The following is a 24,751-nucleotide window of genomic DNA, read 5'->3' as shown; positions in this document are numbered from 1 at the left end:
GGACAAAACCCCTGCTATCTGACAAAAGAACAGCTGAAAAATTTAGGAATACTATATTGAGCAATGATTCAATTTTGCAGACTTTGTAGCTTTGTTGTTTGCCTACCCTAAGAGTCACATAAGTTCTTTTGGGCATTTTGTCTGTAGTTTACGATACATTGCTTCGAGGTTCCATGACATTTTAATATCAAGTAACCTATAATGGACAGACAGAATGTCAAGGGGTTCACAACATGCACTGCTTTCAGTTAAAATGACCGCAAGCAAGTGAGTGAGTGAAAGGGAGAGAGAGAGAGAAAAAACACTCATTTCTCCAACACTGCCAGATTCTCACTTGTGACATGTTAATATTGAAATAACAGCAGATCACGAACAAATTTATTTTTGCTAAAAAAAAAAAAATGTCAAAACTTGAGAAATATAAACTAAATTAAAACACTGTAAACAGTGGAATAAAAGTTGTTTGAACACATAAATTGTAAACTTTATTTTTTTTTAAAACAGACACAACAAGATGTATTCTGCATAGCTGACAATTACTAGTCCAAGAACCTTAAAACAATTCACTGTGTCAGTCTGTATGACAGATTTTTATGGCTAATATACGTATTCACAAAAAAAGTTGAGTCCTCTGACACAGAAAATAAAAAACACACTGTGTCAAAGCATGTGGTTTTTTTTCATTCCACAGGATTGAGACTGTTTCAATACTCTGTACAATATAAATCCAGAACTATTACAGTATTTTTCTCTGTAAATAACACACAATGTAAATCCAGAACAGTGTAATGTCATAATCTCTGTTACTAAGAGAAATTTCAAGACATTGTGAAAATGATGGGAGATTAAAAAAATATTAACAATTATTCAGGAATAAATGGTTGTGTGATCATTTCTGACATACACTACTCATCCAAATATAAAAATAAATAAAAAACCCTATTGAGACAACAGATCTTACTTAAGAATAAGCTTATGAATCTTCGAATGGGTTATGTGCTAATATTCATCAATTAGTCACACCAGTCTCCAAAAGCTGCTGCACAGGCCCAACCCTGTCTACAGGTATCTGCAAAAATACATTTTATCAGCATAGACTGGAACATTATTTCTTCATTTCCTCAGCTATTCACGAAGAAGTATATAGGTGACCAACATCCCATGAACTCGTTTGATGGTGGAAAAAGGAGATAGTTTCCAGGCGGCGAAAGTGTGACGTGGTTGCTACACTTACCACTGATTGGTTCAGATGAATACATCAACAACTGTTTTGCAGGTGGTGCATGCTTCTGAGGAACACTCATTATATGGCTAATGTGTTGGAAATTTAAATTGTCATTCATAAAATTATGTCTTCGTAATTACAATCCTTAATAAATAATACCATTTGTTATTCGATAACAGTCACCAGCACTTGCTTCCACTCTGCACGCCTCAATCTTCAGCCCCACCCTTGCATTGTTCTGCCTCACCCCATAAACATAATCCTCTAATATTTTATCACTTCCTCACATTTAAAATCAAATTTTTCCCTTCAAATAGAAGTGTGTGTGATTCACATTAGAAAAGTCCAAATCATGTAAACTAAATTTGCCAAGGGTGGAGGAGGGGATAAAAAAAAAACAATTTGGTCTTTTTTTTTTGGAAAGTGGGTAGGGGTCAAAGTCTGAAAAAAGATTAGAGGCCTCATGGAATAAAGCCACTTCATAATGATCCATACATGTAAAAGCTGATATTTCATCATTACCTGCTATTAAATGATAGTGACAACAGTTTCATATGCATAAAGCATAATACTAATGATTTATTAACATCAGGGATCAATATTAACATTAATAATAGTAGCATAATATTAATGTTAGTAAATTGATGCACTTTTTTCTGCTACTAGTTGATTAAACCTGTCCAAGTGTTTACATAAGGGTCTAAAAAAATCCAGAACAATTTTTACAGGTGGCTGTGAAACTGGCTTCTGATACTGAATGGTATCTGTTATGAATGGGAAACAATGAGAGTGATACATAGTAGTTAATGCAAGAAATCCATGCCAGCAGCATTCTCTCTTAGTAGGAACTCTCAGCACCCAAGTTTGCAACATTGTCACAAATATTAATAGAAATGAAAATGCAACAGATGAAAAATGCTTTAAACGAAAATGAACTGATCTGTGTTTAAAAAAATGAGTACCCAAGCAAAAGGAAAAACTACAGCAAATATTTACTGGGAGTTGTTATATATTTATATAGATGGAGTTTAGTAAATCTGTGACCCCAATCAAAAGTTCTTTCAGCAATTATTCACTTTGTAAAGAACCTTACAGTCATAACAGTCAATCCAAGATGCACCTGTGAAAAATCTATAAAATTCCCTTCAAATAATATCTGTGACAAAACCATTTATCCCTGAGACTCAAGAGTGGCTTCTCCTTTGCCATGAACAAGCCAGTGCTTTTTCAGTGCAATAGCAGTTTTAAACGGTGCTAAGCACTCGCTGCACGTATGTGACCTCGCCTCACTGTGAACTAGCATGTGCTGTTTTAAGTAGGACGACATTTTGAAGGAAGCTGAACACTGATCACAACTATAAGGTCTGATGTCACTGTGAACCAATTTATGGAGTTTCAGTTTTTCTACTGTTTTGAAAGCAGCGGCACACTGACTGCACTTATAAGGTCTGACATTACTGTGAACCAGCATATGCTTCAGCAAATCTGTTGTTTTCTTAAATGCAGCCGAGCACTCGCTGCATTTGTGAGGTCTAGCATCACTGTGAATAAGCTTATGATTCTTCAAATGAGATGCCAGCTTGAAAGCAGCTTCACACTGACTACACTTGTGAGGTCTCCTGTCATCATGAACCAGCATGTGTCTGTTCAACTGGCAAATGGATTTAAAAGCAGCGGCACACTCGCCACATTTATGTGGCCTTTCGTCACTATGAACCACCATATGCTTTGCCAAATCAGAGGCTCGTTTGAAAGCAGATGTACACTCAGTGCACCTGAAAGGTCTGGCATCGTTGTGAACCACCATATGCTTAGACAAATCCGAAGATGTTTTGAAAGATGCTGGACATAGTGTACATTTGTGACGAGGCTTGGCTCCACCATGAACCAGAGCATGATTCTTCAACTGTGAGGGTGTTCTGAAAGCAGCTGCGCACTCACTGCATTTGTGAGGTTTAACCTCACTATGAACTACCATGTGCTTGGCCAAATCAGATGCCCTTTTGAAAGCGTCTGTACATTTACTGCATTTATATGGTCTAACATCATTGTGCACCACCATATGCTTTGATAAATCAGATGATGTCTTGAAAGGAGCTGTGCAATGCATGCATTTGAATGGTCTTGCTTCTGCATGAAAAGCCATGTGTCTCAGCAAATCATCAGAGGTTTTGAAAGTGCCTAAGCACTGACGGCAGTTGTAGGTAGAGTCCTGTGAACTGGGTGAAGAGACTGGTACTGATGGAAGGGCCATAACTTGTGATGGATTATTGCCACAAGGAGTCCCAGTAGCTGTTTGATCAGTGTTTAGCTGAGTGCCAAATGCATTGTGACAACTGTCAGTTGAATAACATCCTACCTGTTCCTGGTCATCTAAAGCTGCATCTCTTTCTGATGTACCAAGTTATCTTTGGTCACCGACTCATTCCGCTCTTTCTTCACCCAAACTAATTCTGACATATCAGCAGGCAGCTTGCTGTGCCTGTCTGTCAATGACTTGTCTGCTTCTTGTTCCAGTCCACTTGTTGCAGTGGTTAATGACTTCTGTTCTCTGTCTGTATCCCTCTGTTTAGAACCTGCATCTTCAATATTATCTTCCTGATTCTCCACTTCTATATTATGTGAACTCCAAAACTGTGATGCTTGGGATTCTGTCCATGGACTCTGCCGGTGTTTGAAACAATCTCCATTTTTCTTGAAAGTGGAGTGACCTAGTCCAGCTGCTTCTAGTGCTGAGTGACCTACTGACTGTCTGAGTTTTTGACTCTGAAATGAAGTTAATTTTGGTTTCATCCAGCATGACAAACCTTCCATGCCATGCTGTCCTGCTGCTGCTTCACTTTTAACAACTTCCATCTCATCAACTTCTACTTCCTGTTTTATTTCTTGGCAGAGCCTGACATCAGAAGAAAGTGGCCACTCAGGATGCATGGGACGTGAATCACTTTTCACAAACTGCATTGTGCACCACGTTCCACCATCAATTATGGTGCCTGTAGAACCTTGCTTGTCAGCTGTTGTTTATCCTCGAAGAAACTTAACGACATTGCTCATTATCTATGGTTTATGTCTATATTTTCTGCTCTATATGCTATACTTCAAATCATATCACTTTAAGCACAAGTCTTGCTTATGACAACAAAATATACTTGCTCTAACCCTTTGTTAAAACTAATCCTTTCTTGGGAAGTTGACAAGATACAAAGTACTGAGGCCTTGAAGCTCTGAACATAGTAGAATGGAGTATATTCTGAGACACCTTCCACATTTAGATTTGAAATATATATGACTATTGCCAGTACGTTTGGTTTCCGATTCTGCAACACTTCAATCTTATGGTTAAACCATTGCATCTGTTGAGTCCTTTCCTACAATGACTTTGCCTCAGGCTTGCTATATACGGCCTGTAAGTATCCATGTATCTGTTTTGAAGATTGGTCCCTGAAAAAACAAGTTTATTTTATAAAATATATACTTCACAAATAAATAAACTGAATAAATTATAGCACTAGTATATTAATTGCATATGTTGAATTCCATATTTGTCTTTCCCACCATATATAAATGTGCACAAATCACATACAACATTCAAATCATATAAAGAAAATTTCCCAAGGGGGATTTTAAAGTAAAAGTGGGAATCTGGATTCCAAAAAATTAAAAGTTAAGGTGAAAGGTCTCATATATTTTGCATAAACCAGATATGAGAAATTTGATATTTTACCACTATTATCAAATGTTAGTGAGCAGTTTTATTTTGATTTTGATAATATTTACAAATGTATATTGATCTGCACTTCTTTTGTGAGGGGATGAAACCCTCCAATAATTTTTCTATGATTTTAAAGGAAGATCTGAATATTCCAAACAGTTTCAAAAGAGGGTTTAAAAACTTGCCTTTTATGGCTGAAAACACTGTTTACAACTACAGTGAATATATAAAAGACCATGACCCTTTTTTTCATGAATGCACTACAATCCAATAACCACGACAAATCTGATGTGAAAGTACTGCAAAATGAAGCACTGGGGATATATGAAGCATAAGGGGATATAACTATGACATGGAGAACAAACCCATGCGTAGATAGGGGAGGAAGGTGGCAAAACTGTCATAACTCAATGGGCATGTTTGTGATGACTAAAGCAGTAAGAGAAAACGAAAATGAACAGCTAACAATAAGTAGACTGTGAACCTGACAGATACAACCTTTTAAAACAAAATCAATAATGAGGAGAACTAAAATTAAAAAATATTTTTCCATTCAATAAAAAGAATGTTTAAAATTAAGGACTCTTGACAGGAAAAAACTACAGAAAAAGTAGGTAAGGAAGAAGTAATTTAAAGAAAAAGTTGGGGGAGGAGGACAAACTGAAGAAATGAAAAATAGTCTACATAAGTCGACTGATATAAAATGTTGCTAGTAATAAGTTGTGGCATGGTATAAACTCATATAACACAAGATCCATACACTTTATTGTCTAAACCCTCCATACGTCAGCTGGTCACAGCCTCCACTCTATCTTGTGACAGTAGTGCTCCATTTCGCCTATCATCCAATGTACATATATCCTGAAAAGAAAAGTATCACCAATATTGAATCTAACATGAAATCATCGATCATTATTATTTTTTCTAGCAGCATGGCCATCAACTAACAATCAATGACTAACACTCTCAAATTAATTAAGTACTGCCAGGTAGCTCATGTTCTTCAGTTCTCTATTCTAGCTTTTTTCATTAGTAATGTGACTTTTTGAAAATGGCTTCAGTTATGAATGCCTTTCTGGTGGTATTTTAGACCACCAGCAACTGAAGCTATATCAATTATAAATAAGTACCCCAGTCCTGTACTAGGTGTCCTACCTAGAAACAAATTGTCAGAGTTAAAATCACAACATACACTTTTTACTGTCATATTGAACACTTTACTGTTCTGCCATCAGACTCCCATGTTTAATCAAAGATTTAAGGTAATAGACACCTTAGATTAAGAAGGTACAGCAAAACCTCTCTAACAGAATATGGAGGCCGTATTTTTTTATTATTCTTATGGAAATAACTCCTACATCAACACATCTGAATCCTACACACCCACTTTCCCTAAATAATGCTTACACATTTATAACATCTGCATAAATTCTGTGTATATATATATACAGAATGATATATATATAGAATTTTAAAAAAGGTAAATGGCAATCACTTTATAATTAACTACTTGATAAAACAAAAATGTACATTATTCAGGAAAATTTCATCATTTTTGTTTAGCCAAGCAATGCAGTTTGCCAGCACAGATTCTGCTTTCATAGGATTTTAAGATCTGCTCCAAGAACATAATAATTTATGTTTACTATTTCAGATCTGATTTTCAAACTGTCAATTGTTTTAATAAAACTTAAAAAGATTATTATTAAAAAGATTTCTAATAGTGGGAATTGATATACAGGGCTTCCAATACCAAGGTTCAACTGTACAAACACCTGAAACTTAAAATAAGTTTTCCTTGAGATTGTGGGAAAGTACTGGCTTTAGCAAACACTGTAATCAGAACACCTGGGCTTCCAGAAGTGGATGAGGTCAGAACTCAGGAAGCTAAAGGGAAATGATATGCTTGCTCATGGAGTATTTTGGATGGCAAAATGCACTAGGGTTAGAGGGATGGTGTTCCACTCTCTCATATGGCTTGAACAGATTAGTCAACTTGTTGTAAAGGGTTAGGGTGATTACCTTACTGGCTCTTCAAGACCAACTGTTAACAGTGCAGGATGACATCTTTTATACTACATGAAAAAATGAGATTTATTTGTAAGTAAAATGCTGGTGTTTATGTGGATTATTTTTTCCTTCTAGCCTGTTATGACTTATGTGGGTACCTGCATGAAACTGCTACTTTAATAACATTTCCACAAAAGTAGAACAATGTTTCAGAAACAGCACTGTGATTGTCTACAGTGAGTAGGACTGTTTTAATCATATATTTGGCTACACTTCTGTGCATCTCTAATCACCTCCCATTCTGCTGAATGAGGTTGAGTTTAGATTCTATGGTCACAGTTGTAATCACTCATCAATCATTAATTATTGATTATCTGATTTTTGACCCATTATTATTGCAAGTCTTCCAATATTATGACATGTACAGCTGAATTTTACTGAAGAACTGGTGACAGTGACACTGAAACCTGTCCATGAATTAGCAAAGCATGTTGTCACTACGTTGTCACAACATTATGGCAGGGAACTCTGCAACGGAGGGACCTTATGTCACAACAAAAACCCAGCTTAGGTGGAACTTAATGCAAATCAGTTGATATGCTTGCGCGCACACGTAGCACCTCATATTTCACGAACAAATATGTAATACAATTATTCTCGATAAACTGGAATAGCGTATACGACGAAATGCGAACAATATTCTTCCGCTGAAAATAATAGTAATAAAATATGAATTCACGACAGCTAAGAATAAATAAAAAGGAACGTATTTTCTGAATCAAGAAAAATATAGATATTTTAAACACTGTCACCAAACATTAATATACATAAATAAAGTTCCTCAAAACACTTGCCCTTTTTATTTAGCCATTGGGTACTATACTTACTTTCACGCGACCTGCGTTTTCATCGCTGCAGTTCAGCATTACTAGTGCTCTAGCGCGCCTCGGATGAATTTTCGGTTAACGAAAAAAATTTGTCGGATAGCGAACAAAATTTCGGATAACGAAAAATTTCTAAAAAATCTCAAAATTAACGTACGTACATGTAATAACAGTAAGGCATCTTCTTATTTAATTGTTGTGCTATTTAAGCTCCAAAGAAATAAGACATGAATGAAAAAGGAAATATTCAGAAATGGCGCTACTTTTTCTTCAACCTCAAAAGCTACAGAAAAAAGGACGTGTGCTCATGGAGAGGGATTCTAAAGCAATGATTATAATGCTTTCATTAATGTTTTTATGTTTAACTGTATATACATGTAACTTTCAAATAGCGAGTCAACAGGGGCTCAATTAAATCTATTTCCTTTATTTCTTATGGAAAAAATTGTTTTGAACATTTCTGCTTCCAGAACGGATTAAGTTCGTTAACCGAGGTTCCACTGTAGTTCGTATTTTTGGTGTGTGCCTTTTTCACGATTTTGCGCGACAGAGAGAAAAAGAAAATGTAGTGCAGACTTGAAGTTAAAAAAATGATGTTCTTAGTTTTCACCGTCTGTATGTGAGTGAGTGACACAGAGAGAGAGAGAGAGATTTTTGGGGGATGATAGTAGAACAGATGGATAAAAGAAGAAAAGCTGCTGGAAAACAGGAAGGAGTGGACTGGTCGTTCCGTGCAGGATCTGTTCCTCACCGCTCAAGACAGGCATAAATGGCGAGTCTTGTCAGCTTATCGAGCTTTGTCTCTCCAACTGCCAGTTTCAGAGGACAAGCAAAACCGTTCGTCAGTTGGTACTGAGTCAAGGGATGAGTGCAAGTCCGAGAACAAGTATAACTTTTTGTTGTTGTTGTTGTACATCTTTCCGAGAAAGGGTAAGCATTTTAGAATATTGCTACAATATTATAACATCAAGATATGACAAAAATCTTATTAATTAGTGATAATAGTGTAGATGAGGGTGTGAGAGAGAGATGTATAGGAATGGGCATGTAACCATTCTTGTTTTTTGTTGTCGTTGTTGTTTGGTTTTTTTTTTTCACATCCATGATCAGCTCTCACGTCGTATATATATATAAGCTCTATGATAGTTTAACAAATAAATACTTGTGCAAGAGCGTCCATCCAAAATATAAAGCAGCCATACATTTAACTAGAGATGTAATTTGTAAAGGCTATGGCTGAAAATGTGCTCCTTTGTGTGTGATTTTAATCAGTATGAGACAGCTGATTGCCTGCAAACACCAACATTACCTTAAAAAATCCTTTGCATCATGGTGACGACACTCACGTTATTATTTGTGTCCTTATTGTCCAAAATCTATCCAACTTGTAGTTTGTCTCTCACACACATGCACATATACACCAGCATATAGAATTACAGACTATAGCAAGGAACAAGTGAAGAGCAGCAGGCACTCAACCAGAAACGAAAGTGCAGACGACACGAGAGCTCTCAGTATTGGAGGTACAAACCTCCAGGTCTACTGCGCACATAGGTAGTGCGTTTGTGTGGTGTTGAAAGTGGTTTTATTGAATACCTTAAGTGCATATGTTTGAAGATGTTGAATGTTGAAGTGATTCGACAGACACAGTCAATATGGTCAAGTGGGCAGAAAAGGTCGGTACACAAGTGACAGGGCATCCAAGTGAGGAGGACAGATAAACAAAGATTGGCTCGGAGGAACCCGGAAGCGAAAAGTTCCTATCACGTGGTATCAGATATCACTGACGAACTTATTTGTGGTCGTGTAGCATGCAGTGTACATGTTTGTGTCAACTGCTGGAGTACATTCAGAATAAAAAACAGCAAATGGATTAGAATTTACGTGCATGTGTTTTAGGTAAATGATTGTTTTCGTAACACAGATCATAGAAGTCTGCCCTGCAAGTGCTCTACCACAGTTACAAGTGCTCAGCACAGAATTAAATCGCAGCATTCTAATTTTTTTTCGTGTTTGTCTCCATTCATGCCAAGCTGTCAACCAGGCGTCTGCGACGTCTGAAGTACACAACATCCACAGCGACTACTCTGTTGTACGATGTGTGCAAAGACCTTTTGTTGTCATCGACTTGAGCTTCCTGTTCGTCTTTCACGCACCAAAACAGCCAAACCACTGCCGTGTAAACACCTAAACCACTGCTTTGTAAACAGCTGTGCTGTCCTTGACAGATAATGCTATCAAGGGTGCGAGATACAAGATACAGTAAACAATAACTGCGAAAGGACGAGTGGCTCTTCCTTCCAAAATGGTGAGTTGCTTACCTGTCTGTAGAGAGTGAGGGGAAAATTAATATAGGCTGTTTTATTTTTTCGCTGAACAGTGGGAAAGTGGAAGGGGTGGGATATTGCTGTACAATGAAACGTTTATTGTTAATAATGTGAGGATCGTACGACCTTGGGAGAAGATATTTTTCTTTAAGCATTTTGCAGTTTAGTGTGGAAAGTACAATGTGAGATTTGTTAAATTAAAGGGAAAGATGAAGGTCTTTTTTCTAGAAACACTTATACCTTATAATGTTGTTAACAATGTTGTTAATACAAGGTAAGATAAAGGTTCTTTGGATACTGGGATTTCCTCTCGTAGAACTACAGACGGATGTGGAAAATAAAATAATACATATGTGGGAGAGAGAGAGGAGTGCGTGAATGGTGCATATGTAGGGACAGAGTATGAGAAAGAGATGTGTGTTAAGGGAGGGGGGGGAGAGGAATTGATGTTTTACGCCAAGCCAGCATCTAAGGTTATATTCACAGCAAATCATCCAGCCCTGTAAACAGATTCCACATGCAGAGAAAGAACTGTGTGCCCGAGAGATATGAACTCACGACAGTCAATCATCACTGTATTAGTGACAGGCGCTAACCGTTGCGCCATCGGACCGCTCATGAGAGGGAAAGAAATAAATAACTGAAAGAGAGAAAGGAATGTGTAGGTATATATATATATGTGTGTGTAAGAGGACGAGAATGCACATGTGTGGGAGTGTGTAATAAAGAAAATGAAGAAAGCTACATGTACATGCTTGACATACCGCAAGACTTGGAGAACTGGCGTCCCCCACACACACGCACATAATTTTTTTTTTTTTTTTTTTTTTTTTTTTTTAGAAGCACAACTTTCATGCCATGTGTTTGTTAATAAACATGTACTGTTCTGTTAATTTACTTAGCACTGAATAAACACTTTCCCCTTTATTCAGTAAAAAGCACAAAATGTTTCACTGGCTTCACTCAGATATGTTTTCGCCATGCTTCCGCTTTACCACGATTACAATGTATTTAAAAACAATTTCTAACTTTTATTTTAACATATCGGTGTATTTTCTGTTAATTTAATAAATAAAAAAAGGAATCCATTTTTAAAGAAAGTCACTGCATAAAAGATCCAGATAACTCTTCGGGGCCTTTTCTGCTCGTCATGGGTGGTCACATACAAAGCTGGTAAATATGTTCTATTTTTAGAGTGATGAAGCAAGTGCCCTGGAAAAAAATATGGCCTTTTGGCTGGACAACATCCGCCAGCAGTTTCCCAGACGTCACACGGGGGTCTACACCATCCCCGCCATCCACATTAATCGCGTGCCCTACGACGTGCTGACCTTTGCCGACGAGTCGGTGTATGTCCCGCAAACTCCTTGCGACGATGTACAGCCGGAGACCAAGCGGTCCTCTCGTCGCAAGGAAGGGCAACTTTCTCTGGTCCACCAAAGTGAAGTCAAAACCGACGCGGCGCAGCAGCGCGTGCTGTTCTGTCTGACCAAGATGGCGGAACGAGAGAAACAGGCGATGGTGATGCTGAGCCAGCTGCAGTTCGGTGACTACCTGGGCGAAGAAGCCTACGCCGCCGCCACCGCTTTGCTGCCCCAGTCTAAAAACCTCCAGCGGTTCGCCGCGGATGACCAGTCGTCACGAAAGGACCTTAGTAGGGGTGACTTCGACATCCTCATCATAACACCGCCATCATGGCCTGATCGTCTGCGAAATCAAGTCGCTCAGAGACAGATCATCTGAGGAAGGCGGGTGCGGTGACTTCCTGAGCATCTTCAAGAAAAGGATCAAAAAAGCAGTGAAGCAGATGAGAAAAGCCCGCCTCATGCTACGGCACCTCGTGTCAGACTTGGCGCCCGACTTGACCATCAGGGTGTCGCTGGTATTGCCAAACGTGACACGGCAGGACATCATGCAAGCTCTCTGTGGTGACAACGACCTGAAGACGGTGAGCTAATGTTCAGCAACTTCCTGTACCAAATGTTTGACCTTATTTTTATAGAGTGAAACGTAAAGAATAACTTTAGGCCGGCTATTGCGGACACACAAAGTCAGACAAAGATAGTATAATCGGCAGACTATATTTTTTCAAGTTAGAATAAAATCATATTAATCATAATACTGACTAGAAACTCAGTCGCATTTGTCTTTATTATATGAGGGGGGGGGGGGGGGGTCGGGTGGAAGTGTACATGAGACCTGTAACAATCCTAGGGAACACTTCAAAACGATTCATCAAATTATAATATATAATCCTAGATTTTCGTTATGTGTGATTTTTGCTATCGCAGCATGCACGTTTATTTATCAATGTTGATTTTAGCAATATCGATAGCCACTGTCATATAAGAGTAATAATATTATTATATTATGAATACATCAGAAAGAAAAATCTTAGTCAACCTCAGTTGATTTTATACACACACACACCACCATCAGCAGCTTCGCTAAAACCTTTGTTAGAAACATTTTTCTTTGGCAGCTGCTGCAAGCATCGACACAATTCCTCATCCTATATCCATATAGGCTTTTCGATCGCATAATCTTCATGTTCGCACTTATGTGCCCTTCTAGTCCCTAGGTCAATGCCTCGGGTCGAGGCCATTACCAGCTGACCTTGCTGACCTGTGCCTCTGCTCTGATGACCTTTCTCATTACGCCACACCGTGGGACGTCACCCCTGACGTCTTAGAGAAGATGAGCAGGTGGTGGCACAAACTAGTGGTCTCCTCGAAAAGAGATCCTCTGATGGACTTTGACCTTTATGATAATCTTCTAGCCAGGTTAGTGGCTATGTTCGCCCTCAAAAGCTGGTTGGTCACCTTGAGGTCGCTGAGATCAAAGCAACAAACAAGCATTCATATCCCCCCACCCACCCCTATTACCACCGCACGCAGGTGCAGTAAAACTCACAAAGGCTTGCTTATATGTTAAAATCATCTTCATGCCTAAGTCTTCTATACAGTCCTCTAAATCATTTTGTGCTAAGCTCTTTATATTGTTACCTATATTTTATCATGTCATTTTTAAAACAAGGATATCGACTACAAAACTAGATTATGTGATAGTAATCAGTACTATAGTACATTTTTCTTCGCTATTTTGGATAAAAATCTTGCCTTTGACGCACGGTGACTGCTGCTTCTGCTGCTGCAGGTTTTGCGGACCCGCCACCACTGTCACCGTTCCATGCGTCACAAAGCCCCGGATGTCGCTCAAGACGCTGCCAGAAGCTGTGTCGACAGCAGGAGAAATATTCGCGCAGATCACCCTCCACCACCACCAGGTGGAGCTGCTGCAGGACATGGCCCGCCACCTTGACAGTCTGCACGCCCTGTACAAGCTTAACGCTGCTGATGCAAGTGAGGCGAGCTCCTCCCGTCGCCTCTTCGTGTGCGGACCTCCCGGCACGGGCAAGAGCGTGGTGCTGCTGCTGGCGGCGAGGGAGTGGCTACGGCGTGGTCACGACGTCCAAGTGGTCATCACGTGGAACGAGAGCCGACTGGCCTCCTACCTGCTGGAGCACCTGCTGCTGGCCAGTCTGAGCGCGCTGGCAAAACCTGGGCAGACGCTGGGTGAAGTGCGCTTGCACGAGTTCGACTTCTTGAAAGCCCACAAGATGTTAGAGGCGGTCCAGTCCCTGGTGAAAGAGGCAAAGTCTGGAAGCTTGTTTGTTGTGTGTGACGAGGCTGGGCCAGACTACGGGTGAGCGATGCTGCCATTCAGGGAAACATTTTACTCACACTAATCTTTCTCTCTTTTCTTTTTGATTACTTTTGTGTACATTTACGATCCTTTCTGTTTTTCTTTTCTGTTATAGTTTTGTTTTTGCAGTAGTAAAAATATTTTCTGGCTTCTCCCTTCTGAAGACACAATATGGGAACTAGATTTAGAAAAGTGGTAGGCTTATTAATAAACCATGGTTCGTGTATAGGTATGCCTTTTTCTCTCTCCAATTCTCTCTTCCATTTCTCCCTGTCCCATTTCTTTTTCTCCCATTTCTCCTTAACCTATTTCTCTCTCTGCCATCTCTTTATCTTCAGTTTCTCTCTCTCATCACTTTCTCATTTTTTCCTTTCTCTCTAATACCTTCTTTACCATTTATTGTGCCTCAGTCTGTGCACTGCCTGAAGATGACATATTTAAAAAGTCGATATGTGGAGCACTTTGTCTGTTGGCTGATGTTTCTTTAAACCACGTGACTTTCTACCAGGCGACCTCGATTTCCAGACTTCTGTGAGAAGCTGTGGGCCAGAGTTCCAGGCCTTCATCTCTGGGCGGCCAGCTGCCAGCATCGACACTGCTCCTCCTACTGGCGCTGCGTTGCCTTGACCCACGCCCTTCGATCGCCACCCGTGGTGGTGCGGGAGGTGGCGCAGGCGGAGGAGATAAGCGATGGGGATGTTTATCGTTACAGCGAGAGTAATCTCCCTTCCCCTACCGACGGACCGCCTGTGAAGTTCATCTGTCATGAAGGCCACGCTCACACTGGTGCTGCCCCTCACGACTGTGAAACGTGTGGGCGAGAGGTGGGCGACTTTCTAAACGGCCTAGTCGTTGGTAAGTCGTGTGGCTGCATCGCCGTTTTCAATCTTCCACCTAGAAGACTGCACATACGTCTTGCCTAATGTCCCTTACAGGCAGCAGTAAACATAAAATCCTTATCAACTGTCAAAATAATTATTTAATACAATGCTCCACATGTGCTGTTCGAGAAAGTGTTTTCTTTCCAGCCAGAAAACTTGGTATCAGTATTCTTCATCTCAGTATAAGTTAATGCAGCGAGTGATATAGATGTGGCACATTACTTTTAAAGCTTATATTAACTGATTCTGTCATACCTTTTTTTTTTCAAAAGTGTTCAATAGTTGGAAATAATGTCTCAAAGATCTAGAAATGTACAAGTTATGTCCCAATATCAAACAACAGGAGTTTATAAAGATACAGAAATCTAGGCAGGAATTCTTCTTTCATTAGTCACTAAATGTCATAAACAAAAACCTAGTTATCAGTTACAAACCTTAAAAGCCTCCACAGTAAAAGATTTTATCGGCAATGCCGTTTTCACGTCTTCAGTTGCGGACTCCGGACCTGGCAGCAGCCCCACAACGACATCGTCTAGCGATGAAACCAGCAACGTCACCTCAGCTTCCTCCAATTCAGAGTCGGAGACGCCCAGCACCGTGGTAACGACAGTAACGACGACGGCAGCCAGGAACACCAGTGTCAATGCGCGCAGCACAGCTCCGAGACTGCGCTTCAGTGATGTGCTGGTGCTGTGCGAGTCACGTGACGTTGGCGACCAATCAGGGCTGCTGGGAGGTCTGCGACAGCGGAAGGTGCCGGTGCGGCCGATGGGAAGAGAGGACGCCCGTGACTTAGTAAAGGCAGCGCAGGACGTGGTGTGGGTGGCGCACTGGACCAACGTGCTGGGGCTGGAGAGGAAGGTCGTGGTCTACGTCGGGGTCAAGGACCGACAGTCGAACGGCACCATGTATGACAGGCTACACTGTCTGTCCCGCTGTACTGCGCAGCTGGTGTGGGTATACCCTTCGAAATCCGGAATTGGCCCTGTCAGTGGACATACACGAGTATGGGGGGAGCTTAAAGTGCAAGGTATCATCATCATCATCATCATTGTCGTCGTCGTTTTCGTTATAGCACTCGCATTTTTTTTTATTTTATCAATTGAGCGCTTTTCACCTAATAATCAGATGCCTGATCCACGTTTATAGGCCAGAAGGAGACCGAGTCACCAGCAGACAGCAGAGAGGCTTGCAGTCAACAGCGGCACGCCAGCCATATGTTCACAGCCACCCCAGTGTTCTGCCCCACCTGGTACGCCGTACACCCGGTAACCTGCGACGGCGGCGCCTTCAACCACGGCGACTCGGACGTCGTTCTGTATGTGCCTTCTGACGCAGTGGGGCGTCACGTCACGGCGGCGGTTCACGCCGGGTCGTGCGCCAAACCTGGCGCAGGTGCAGCGCCTGATGGGCCTCGCCACTGGCAGCGTCTACATCGCCTAGTCCGCTGGTGGAGTTGTGGGTCGGCGCACACTTCCGGTTCCTGCAGCCAGTGCGGATCCGACTGCCGCACTACCTTCCACCTGGTCACGACCCGACGAAGGTGTACGTGATCTGTTTGGAACGCTCGAAAGTAGGACAGCCCACCTTTTCCGCCATATGAAGCCCGCCATGTCGAGAGGTCACAACCTGGCCAGAGGTCACCTTTCGTCCGGACTGACCACCGCTGAACATGTCAGCCATATTTTGAGCCCTGCGGAAAGACTGGTGAGTCAGGAAGATGAAGAGCAGGGCGTCTCGGAAGAAGAAGCGGAGGACACAGAGAAGACCGAGATGGTTGAGGTGGGGTCTGATGGACACATCTACGTCACCACGGTCCAACTGCGCGGCGGCTACGCGTGCGTGTACCAGGGAGTAGGGGTCACCGGCCCCGCCCTCATGGTGCTTGCCACTGCCTTCTACCCGCAGACACAGCTTGGCCATCCCTCTGCCAAAGTCACTGTGTACATCTGGGACCAGAGACTCGCCATTAAAGACTTCAAAGCGGTAGCTGTATTTCTGATCATTATGGACTCATTAAGATAAATATCTGCAAACATAAACATGCTGAGAAAGAGGTCAATATCGTGAAGTCACGTTCGTACACAGATACGAATATTTATTTCCATTTTTTTTTTTTGTTTTACAAAACTGAATTCTTTTAATTTTTTTTTTTTATAGATTAGATGGATGCCATTAAATCGTGAACTTATAGTACGTGGTCATCACGTGAAAACAATTATCAACAACAGAAACTTAAAGAAAAAATACAATAAGAGAATCACAAGTAACAACAGCAACCAATCAAAAGCATTAGTGCTATTCAGAAAATACATGAAAGTGGAAGTGCTTAGTGGTACAGAGCATAATGAAATCAGAATCTAAAGGAAGAGTTGATGATGCCTGAACACAACGGGATTAAAAAAAAAAAAACAAAACAAAAAAAAAAAAAAACAACAACAACAGAATTGTGAAACCATGTACAAATATGACCACTTAAGACGTCAGGGTTAGGGTCAGTCTAATGAAGCTATGAACAGCGAAAAAATGGATATATGAACAAGCTGATCCAGGTGGTGTATAGATAAAAATTCTTTGTCGTTCTTAGAAAGAGCAACTAATAAATCAGGGAAGGGGAGTATTTATATATTCAGATTTATACTGCACCCTGCCAATCCATTAATTTTCTTTACTGTGTACATTCAAAAGTTAGGATTTCTTTGTGTTTTCGTCGTCCAGGAAATTCTTGGTGGTCGGGAGAGTGCGTCGTCCACCAAACACGGCTCCGGCTGATGAACATATTAACCGGGTCCAGCTTACATTGCCGACTGGAGATAGTCGGAAGCAGCATCGAGAGATGGCAGCACTGTCGGCGTCGTGACGACACTCTGGGACTTCCTGTTCATCAGGTTTGAGGCATACTAATTAAATCTCTGTGCGTGTGTGTGTGTGTGTGCACGCACTCTCTCTGAAGCCGACTCTCTTTAGGTCTATTCGTCTTTCTATAATTTTTTTTCTATCCTTCCTTCTATCAGTATTTGAGGATTTATAATTTAGTCAAAATACCTGTATACCTATGTATCTTTTAAATATGCAAATCTCTCATCATACATATATATATAATTTGTGTAAGAAAGGGAAGAAAGAAAGCGTATTTAGGGTAGTCACAGATACAAATGAAATGTCTGCACATAGAAGGTACAGAAAAACGAGTTTTTATGCTATGTCGATGGTGCGCTTCAGAACCAACCTTTCTAGAGTTGATGGGGAAAAAAATTCTACAAAAACTCCTATTGAATATTTTTATAAAAACATTTTAAAGGACTTTAGAGAAAAGAAAATATTCTGAATAATTTTTCTACCAAATTTCCGTTGCTGTTATGGTGCTTTACGTACATCATAACGTGAACGATTCTCTAATAAATACATCAACGCCTTGTATTAAAGCATTGGCTTGAACATATTCCCCAGCATTGCTTTTGTAAAAGAGATGATCACAATTTTTCTTGTTCCATAGTCTTAAACATCCATGTTACCCTGTCGCTCTTCTAGAACCTGAACCTCGATGAGCTGATGGTAAAGCCTTGACATGACTGGCTCCTACTGGTCAAGCGCAACATCCCCGTTTACATTCTCTTGGCTCCTGGAGACCCAGTCTCCTCAACCAAATCCTCCCCTGCATCCGGGGCCGTGGCCATTTCATTGCGTTGTGGATATCAGTCACGTGACAAAGAACGCGTCGCCTCAGTGGTTTGACATGGTGGGCAGTGAGGTCGTGACCAGGCTTGGCATCACGGTAAAAATGCTGTCAGTCCTTGGCTCATCCGACTATGTACTGTGTTGTGTCCGCTCTAGTGATTAAGTAGGTTTGTCTAGACACTGTGGAAAGAAGGTTGTTTCTTTGTTGATTTTGTTTTGCTTTTACCAAACAGGTTTCCACAAATAACAATTTTTCACATTTATGTGCATTCGTTCTACAACACATCACATCAGTATTTATAACTACTTTGCGCGTATAAAATCACAATATACATTACAGTTGCAGTATGAAACCAAAACACAGCACACACAATTAACAAAAGACATTGAAAGTAGTATAAATTCATTAATGAAAATAAGTAATATTTATATTTAAGCCAGAAGTTGCATAAAGGGCATCAATGTTCCCTTTCATTTCCATGCTTACTTTAAAGCGTTTCAATTTTATTTCCATATTGCACTAATCTAGTGAAAGTTGTTTAATTGGAGCAGGTTTTTTAAACTGATATATATTTTTTCAGGCAGTAAAATTAAATCGAATACAGAACCTCTCTTGAAGTATTACTGCATTCAAGATTCAAAACGAGATTTTCATTTAAAGTCGTCGTTGAAGAACTCGTATATTTATTCCAAATATGTTTTTGCATTCCCCCCCCCCCCAAAAAAAAAAAAATAAAAAAATCACAAAGAAATTACACTCCCTAAAATATTCCGAAGGTTTTCTTTTCACTTCTACAAAGATCACAAACATCATCATCTTTAGTCCCAACAAAGTTACTGATGTGCCCAGTGTTTTATGTAGCATTATGTTTTGAAGGCTCTTTTCAAAAAATATGCTGATCAACATTTCTAATCAATCCAGTGTTAAAACGGTAGGAAGATGTGTGAGATTCGTTCGGTATAGCTGGCTAGACCAACTAGAGCAAAGTATTACCAGTCTGTCCTCATTCTTTACCAGCTGCCGTGTGGAGACGTTGAAAGGGACACCACTCCTGTGACCCCTGCAAGTTCAGGAACAGTGCGACCCTGTGACCTGCATCACGTGACCTAGACTACGTAACGACTGTGTCAGCATAACACGATGAGGTTCATCAGCTGACAAAGCTTGGTGTGTGGATGTGGGTGTATTATATGTACACTTCAGGTACATCATCTTGATTATCGCCTTCCCCAGAACCTCCTTTTCACTAATCACCACCATTTAGCGACTTTCAATAAGGCTAGCTGCGCGCCACATGTTTAAGTCTGAGTGACAAGACTAATTACATATTGTAGCGAGTTGTAAGTCAGTCACGAACTAATATCCCTCGACTGCTTGCAGACGATTTTTTTTTTTGTTGTTTGTTGTGAGCGACTCTCATTCGTGCTACAGGCCGCTCAGACAAATGTTTTAATCCATTGAGAGCCAAGATTTGTTCAAGGCACTTTGAAGAAGAGTGCATAAAAAAGATAAATATTTATTGTTGGCTCACTTATTTATCTATTCATATATACTCTCCTCTTTCCTGTACATGCTTTTAGTCTGCGACTATAAGGTTCGACAATTTTCATATAGCCGAAGATATGCTCATAAAAATTTAGTAATTAATAATCGCGTCATTCATTAAATTACTTGAGAAGTGTATCGATTAAATATTATTCTTATTGTTTAAAAAAACGTCGTTGTATATGAACATACCAAGAACACCAGTGCTTTCAGTTCACAACCCCTCCGGCCCCTTCCCCCTTCGCCGACGCAGAGATGATGTCAGCCGTTATTTAGATTTTTAGATCTACACATGGGCAGTGGACTTCAAACTCTGATTACCTCCCTGCAGCTGCTTCACAAATAGTTGATGTCGAACTTCACAACAAGCTTTTTTCGTGCAATACAGGCCAGTCTGACATGACTGACATAAGGAAGCTCAACTTACAATGACCGACAAGAGTTGTGTTGATCGAACGATATTTCTATCTGCCAGAGTTGGGCGAAGATTGCAGCTTCCGTACAAATGTTATAATAACTTTCAGGTATTTTTGGTTGCAGAACTTTACTGACTTATCGAAGATTACGTGGAATGGCAAGACTGCATTCACCGCATCTGTCAGTGTAGCTATTGTCTTCGTTTTATCATTACTGTCGGCGCAGAGTGCGACCTTCCTCTGCCGTAATGTTGCGTTACAAAAGCACAAATTAAATTAAGTCTTTGACCTTAGCTGCCACTACCGATTTTTTAACGGACTACCACTATCTTGAATTTGTAACAAGCAATCACCATACTGAAAGCATAATAAAATACCAAATTCTGAGCAAAAATAAATATAGAAAACAAGCCAAGCCACGCTACTCATACAAGCGGATTTTATATAAGTGAGATACCGAGGTTAAGCATATATGCGAACACTTGATGATTGTAGATGTTTATGTGCGTTTCATATTATTTATCATTTCATAAGAAAGATTTCAGACTAGGGAAGCAAATACTTTCGTGTTCTAAATAGGCAAAAATAGTTAAATAGTGCAACAAAGTAATGCACTTACGGTAATTATATTTTGATATCAAAAGTCTCGTTAAATTCCATCTTCGCGCTGCTCTTCCGGAAGTCAGGTCGTCAACTGGTTCGCCGAGACTGACCGCGGAGAACTTCGCACGAGGCCAAGAGTGAGTCTCGGCAGACAGACATCAGTCGTCTATAGACATCTATCAGTCTCACATTGTGCATGTGTCGTGTCCTGCGTACTACGTCTTTCTGTACGCCATTGCGTCATTTGGACAACGTCATTTTCAAAAAATTAGACGTCATGGCGAGGCAGTTGAACATGTCTGCGTGGAGCAGTAATAAAGAAGACCGGTCGAAGGTTCTAAGGAAAGAATAAATTCTGGTTTCTACCATCTGATGGACGAGTTGTGTTGTTGAAGTCATCGTATATCTCCTGAAACTGTATTTTCTCGACTCCCACATTTCTGAGACTACGGCTGAAGGTCTAAACGTGTCCATCGTGTATCTCGACAACACTACAGGCCAATCGTCGTTACTTTCCTTCACCGTCGTCTGCGTGGGCTCGTCAAATTTTTATGTTTGTAATTCGTCGTTCGCAAGTGTTTGTAGGATGAATTACACAAGAAAGCTTTCAATGTCCTTATTGACTGATTCTGCGTGGATTTTATTTCCGTCTTATAATCAGTTTTGTATTTGCCATCATTTTGCCTGTGCTCCCACCGGACTTGATATTTTAAATCGTGTTTATCTTCTTGCATAGACCATTATTTCCTTCCATTTTCTACTGGTCTTTTTGTTGTTGTTTTTTAAATCGAACTTGTGTTTTATAATACTAGCCCGAGTTGCCTCACCTTGAAGGTTGACAGGTGCAAGCGCTCAGTGTGTGTGCACAGGTGGTCACGACAAAGACGCCATCTATCGATGTTTGCGAGTTAAGTGCCGAGGAAATAGTTTTCGATCTCCCAGACGTTTTGAAAGATATGCGTGGCGAGGACAACAAGCTAAATTACACCATTGTGACGTCACCGCGGTCCTGTCTATCGACCCCTTGTTGTAGGAGGAGTGGGGTTTGGTGCAATGTGAGAAATATGGATTTTAGATCATTTTCATGGCAGGCACTGTGTCATCGCCGATTTAAAAAAAAAATATGGCTGTCGATGTGGACAATGATAATCGGCGTAAAACTAATGATAGCGATGATTTTCGATTCAAAAGAGGGGAGACATGTAAAAAAAATATAACTGTATATCTCTTTTCTTCTTTTTCGTTCTCTCTACCTATATGAAAAATATATATTCACTTGTGTTTAACTGTGTTTATATATAATGCAGCCTTTTATATTTGTTCATGCAGTGTTCGGGTAGATTGATACATGGTTGCTGTTTATTTTTTTCTGAGTGGTTTTGTTGTTGTTTTGCTTTGTAGGGTACAAGACATTATTGCGGGCACGCCAGTTAATAGCTTTAGCCCCAGACAACCTGTATCCAGTGAATAACATGATCAAACCGCTGAATACTTCGCGAGATAAGCACTTCATCTTTTTTCTAACTGTAGGATCTTGTTCGCATGTTTAAAATACTTGCCTCGGGGTGGGGGTGTTTGTGTGTAGGGTGGGGGTGTTTGTGCGTGGGGTGTGTGCGCTCTGTTTGACACGTAACGACTGGTGTCCGTGATCTGTGGCTCGCGGCTTAGGAAAAGCACTGAGGTGTGTTCAGTCTCAGCCACATTTAGTAGTGAAATAACCTTTCTGTGTTTTTGTGTATGTGTGTTCGTGTAGCACCACTGTAGACGATAGTTTGGAATGATAGCATCGATAATCCTGCAGCCTTCGGCACCTGCATCTAAAGCCCCTCATTATAGACACCATCTCTGTTGTCGCTATCAGTGTCGTCTAAACGCACCTGCCTTAAAGGAAATCGTTCCTGAGAAGAAAAAAAAACTGATTTACATTTGAGAGTTTGATGGCGTTAGAGGGAGCGTCACGTCGACGGCAGGGCAAAGACGCTGACTGCATGTCGGGTTTTTCATTTCACTTTTACGCTCACTTAGTAACCACCTACCTGACATAAGTAGTTTATTTATAATATCATCAAATAATCAAATTATAATTTAATTTATAATAATTTGATAATTTGTCAGAGGAGGTAAACGGCGGAGGAGAGGGCTGGTCTTCGCTTCCAACAAACTGTGCCCTTGAGACAGTGAACCACTTACCTTTGGTTCTACAGTCGCTATAGCTATGGGATTCGTTATCTTAACACCTTTACAGTCGTCGATTTTCAGGCAGGCAAACAGGTGCCCGTGCACAAGTGTACGCCAATGTCCAGTAGACTTTTGAATAAAAGTAAGTGGACATGACAGTCCAAACCTGGGCAAAGGCCGGATCCGGCCCGCCTCCTGTCTCTGACCGGCCGCCCGCCCGCCCGCCAGTTATTATATATATACAGTATTGTGTTTTCAGTAAAACTGAGACTTAACTCGCTCGCTATATGCTGCAGAGTCTAAAACCATCCCAATTTCTCATGATGGAACAGTAAGTCGGTTGCAAGTTGTGCTAGTTGCTCGGATATAAAAAAAAATATGTAAAGAAATATTTGTCAGGTGTGTGACAGCTTTCTCAATAACATCCCACTCAACAAATGCAAGATATAATCGACAACATGAATAGTAAACATCAATGACAGAGTCTCCCCTGGATTCATGCAGGTTAAGGCGAGGCCACGCTGACCTCACCGAGAGCTTGTCAATAGTAACATCCAGGGCGCAGAACTTTGACACAAACCGTCCTGCTTCTATACCTTGGCGACATTGTGACAATACTGGGCATTTGTAATGCACAGCATCACGACCAAGATCGCACTCGCTGCGCAGACAGTAATGATAAATGAACAGATAGTGGATGGTGAGATACCTACAGGCACAGAATGTAAAGCAATGGATGGAGGTATGAAAGATAGTGTAAATAGTTGGAGCCGTACTTGATGGTTAACATGACAGACAGCATTACAAGGGAGTTAAGGATAGTATTTCAGGGATAGCACTTGAATAAACAGGTTTTTTTTAGAGAGCGTTTGACTGTAGCCTTTGAGTCCGAGTGGCGAATGTGATGTGGAAGAGAGTTCCACTGGTGAGCAGCACAGAGGGAGGACGTCCGTTGTCCGTATGTGACTGTCTTTGTGGGAGGGTGGGATAGAGGGAGTCTGATGTGGAGCCAAGGTTTCTGCAGGAGTGTGGACAGACAAGATTCAGTAAAGTGGTTGAGGGGAGGAGCCTTCAAAAAATCCATATCATAGACTTGAGTCTATCCTAGCTTTAACTGAAGAGAGTGAAGAAGTTATGTGATTATATCTAATAAACGATATTTTTGTAACTCTACTTTTCTGTATTTATCCATTCAGCACATGGTGATTTTTTTTGCTGAATAAAACAATCACGCATTGACACAGAATTACACATATTGCAGCCTTCAGGACTTCGTGTTGTGCAAATCTATATTCAAACTGATAAAAAGACTAGAAAGAAATTTAATTGTTCTAATTTTTAAAGTTGGCATTCAACATTCAGACCGATTATGTCAACTAATGAGTATTAAATCAACGCGCATTCTTTCTCTCTCTCAGAAGTTTGTTTACTTGACATACACAGGTCGCACAAACCAAATGTCGAAGATGCACATACGACATGATTTCATGTCAGAAAAAATAATTTTCCACCCACAGATCAAGCAAACGAGGACTTTCACTGCCATCCAAGAAAAGGTGGTGAAAACAAGCTTTAGTGCACTTCCT

General features: G+C 40.6%; 3 protein-coding genes across 6 annotated transcripts; 2 read left to right on the top strand and 1 right to left on the bottom strand.

The window, feature by feature from the left end:
* Positions 1-462: 462 nt before the first annotated feature.
* Positions 463-7,788, bottom strand: LOC112557484 (zinc finger protein 724-like). Of its 3 annotated transcripts, none has more exons than XM_025227376.1 (3): positions 6,960-7,788; positions 5,698-5,798; positions 463-4,666 (listed from the first exon to the last, which is right to left on the bottom strand). In XM_025227376.1, the coding sequence occupies exon 3, from the start codon at positions 3,477-3,479 to the stop codon at positions 2,397-2,399; it is 1,083 nt and encodes a 360-aa protein (XP_025083161.1). In that variant the 5' UTR covers positions 3,480-4,666; positions 5,698-5,798; positions 6,960-7,788; the 3' UTR covers positions 463-2,396. The 3 variants fall into 3 exon arrangements, with proteins under 3 accessions (XP_025083161.1, XP_025083162.1, XP_025083163.1); XM_025227377.1 differs by having other exon boundaries at positions 7,373-7,788; XM_025227378.1 differs by having other exon boundaries at positions 7,415-7,788.
* A 1,008-nt stretch (positions 7,789-8,796) lies between these two features.
* LOC112556485 lies at positions 8,797-11,934 on the top strand. 2 transcript variants are annotated; one of them, XM_025225524.1, is made up of 2 exons: positions 8,797-10,139; positions 11,353-11,934. In XM_025225524.1, the coding sequence occupies exons 1-2, from the start codon at positions 10,137-10,139 to the stop codon at positions 11,899-11,901; spliced, it is 552 nt and encodes a 183-aa protein (XP_025081309.1). In that variant the 5' UTR covers positions 8,797-10,136; the 3' UTR covers positions 11,902-11,934. The 2 variants fall into 2 exon arrangements, with proteins under 2 accessions (XP_025081309.1, XP_025081310.1); XM_025225525.1 differs by lacking the exon at positions 8,797-10,139 and adding an exon at positions 10,451-10,819.
* LOC112556483 lies at positions 11,844-20,443 on the top strand. The gene is made up of 9 exons (XM_025225522.1): positions 11,844-12,106; positions 12,733-12,941; positions 13,315-13,863; positions 14,372-14,718; positions 15,235-15,774; positions 15,894-16,730; positions 17,463-17,632; positions 18,276-18,519; positions 19,441-20,443. The coding sequence occupies exons 1-6, from the start codon at positions 11,966-11,968 to the stop codon at positions 16,295-16,297; spliced, it is 2,190 nt and encodes a 729-aa protein (XP_025081307.1). The 5' UTR covers positions 11,844-11,965; the 3' UTR covers positions 16,298-16,730; positions 17,463-17,632; positions 18,276-18,519; positions 19,441-20,443.
* Positions 20,444-24,751: the final 4,308 nt, after the last annotated feature.

Source organism: Pomacea canaliculata, linkage group LG2 (assembly GCF_003073045.1).
Source record: "Pomacea canaliculata isolate SZHN2017 linkage group LG2, ASM307304v1, whole genome shotgun sequence".
In the NCBI taxonomy this organism is placed as follows: Eukaryota; Metazoa; Mollusca; class Gastropoda; order Architaenioglossa; family Ampullariidae; genus Pomacea; species Pomacea canaliculata.
Note: the sequence above shows the minus strand (reverse complement) of the source record. Positions and strands in the feature narration are given on the sequence as shown.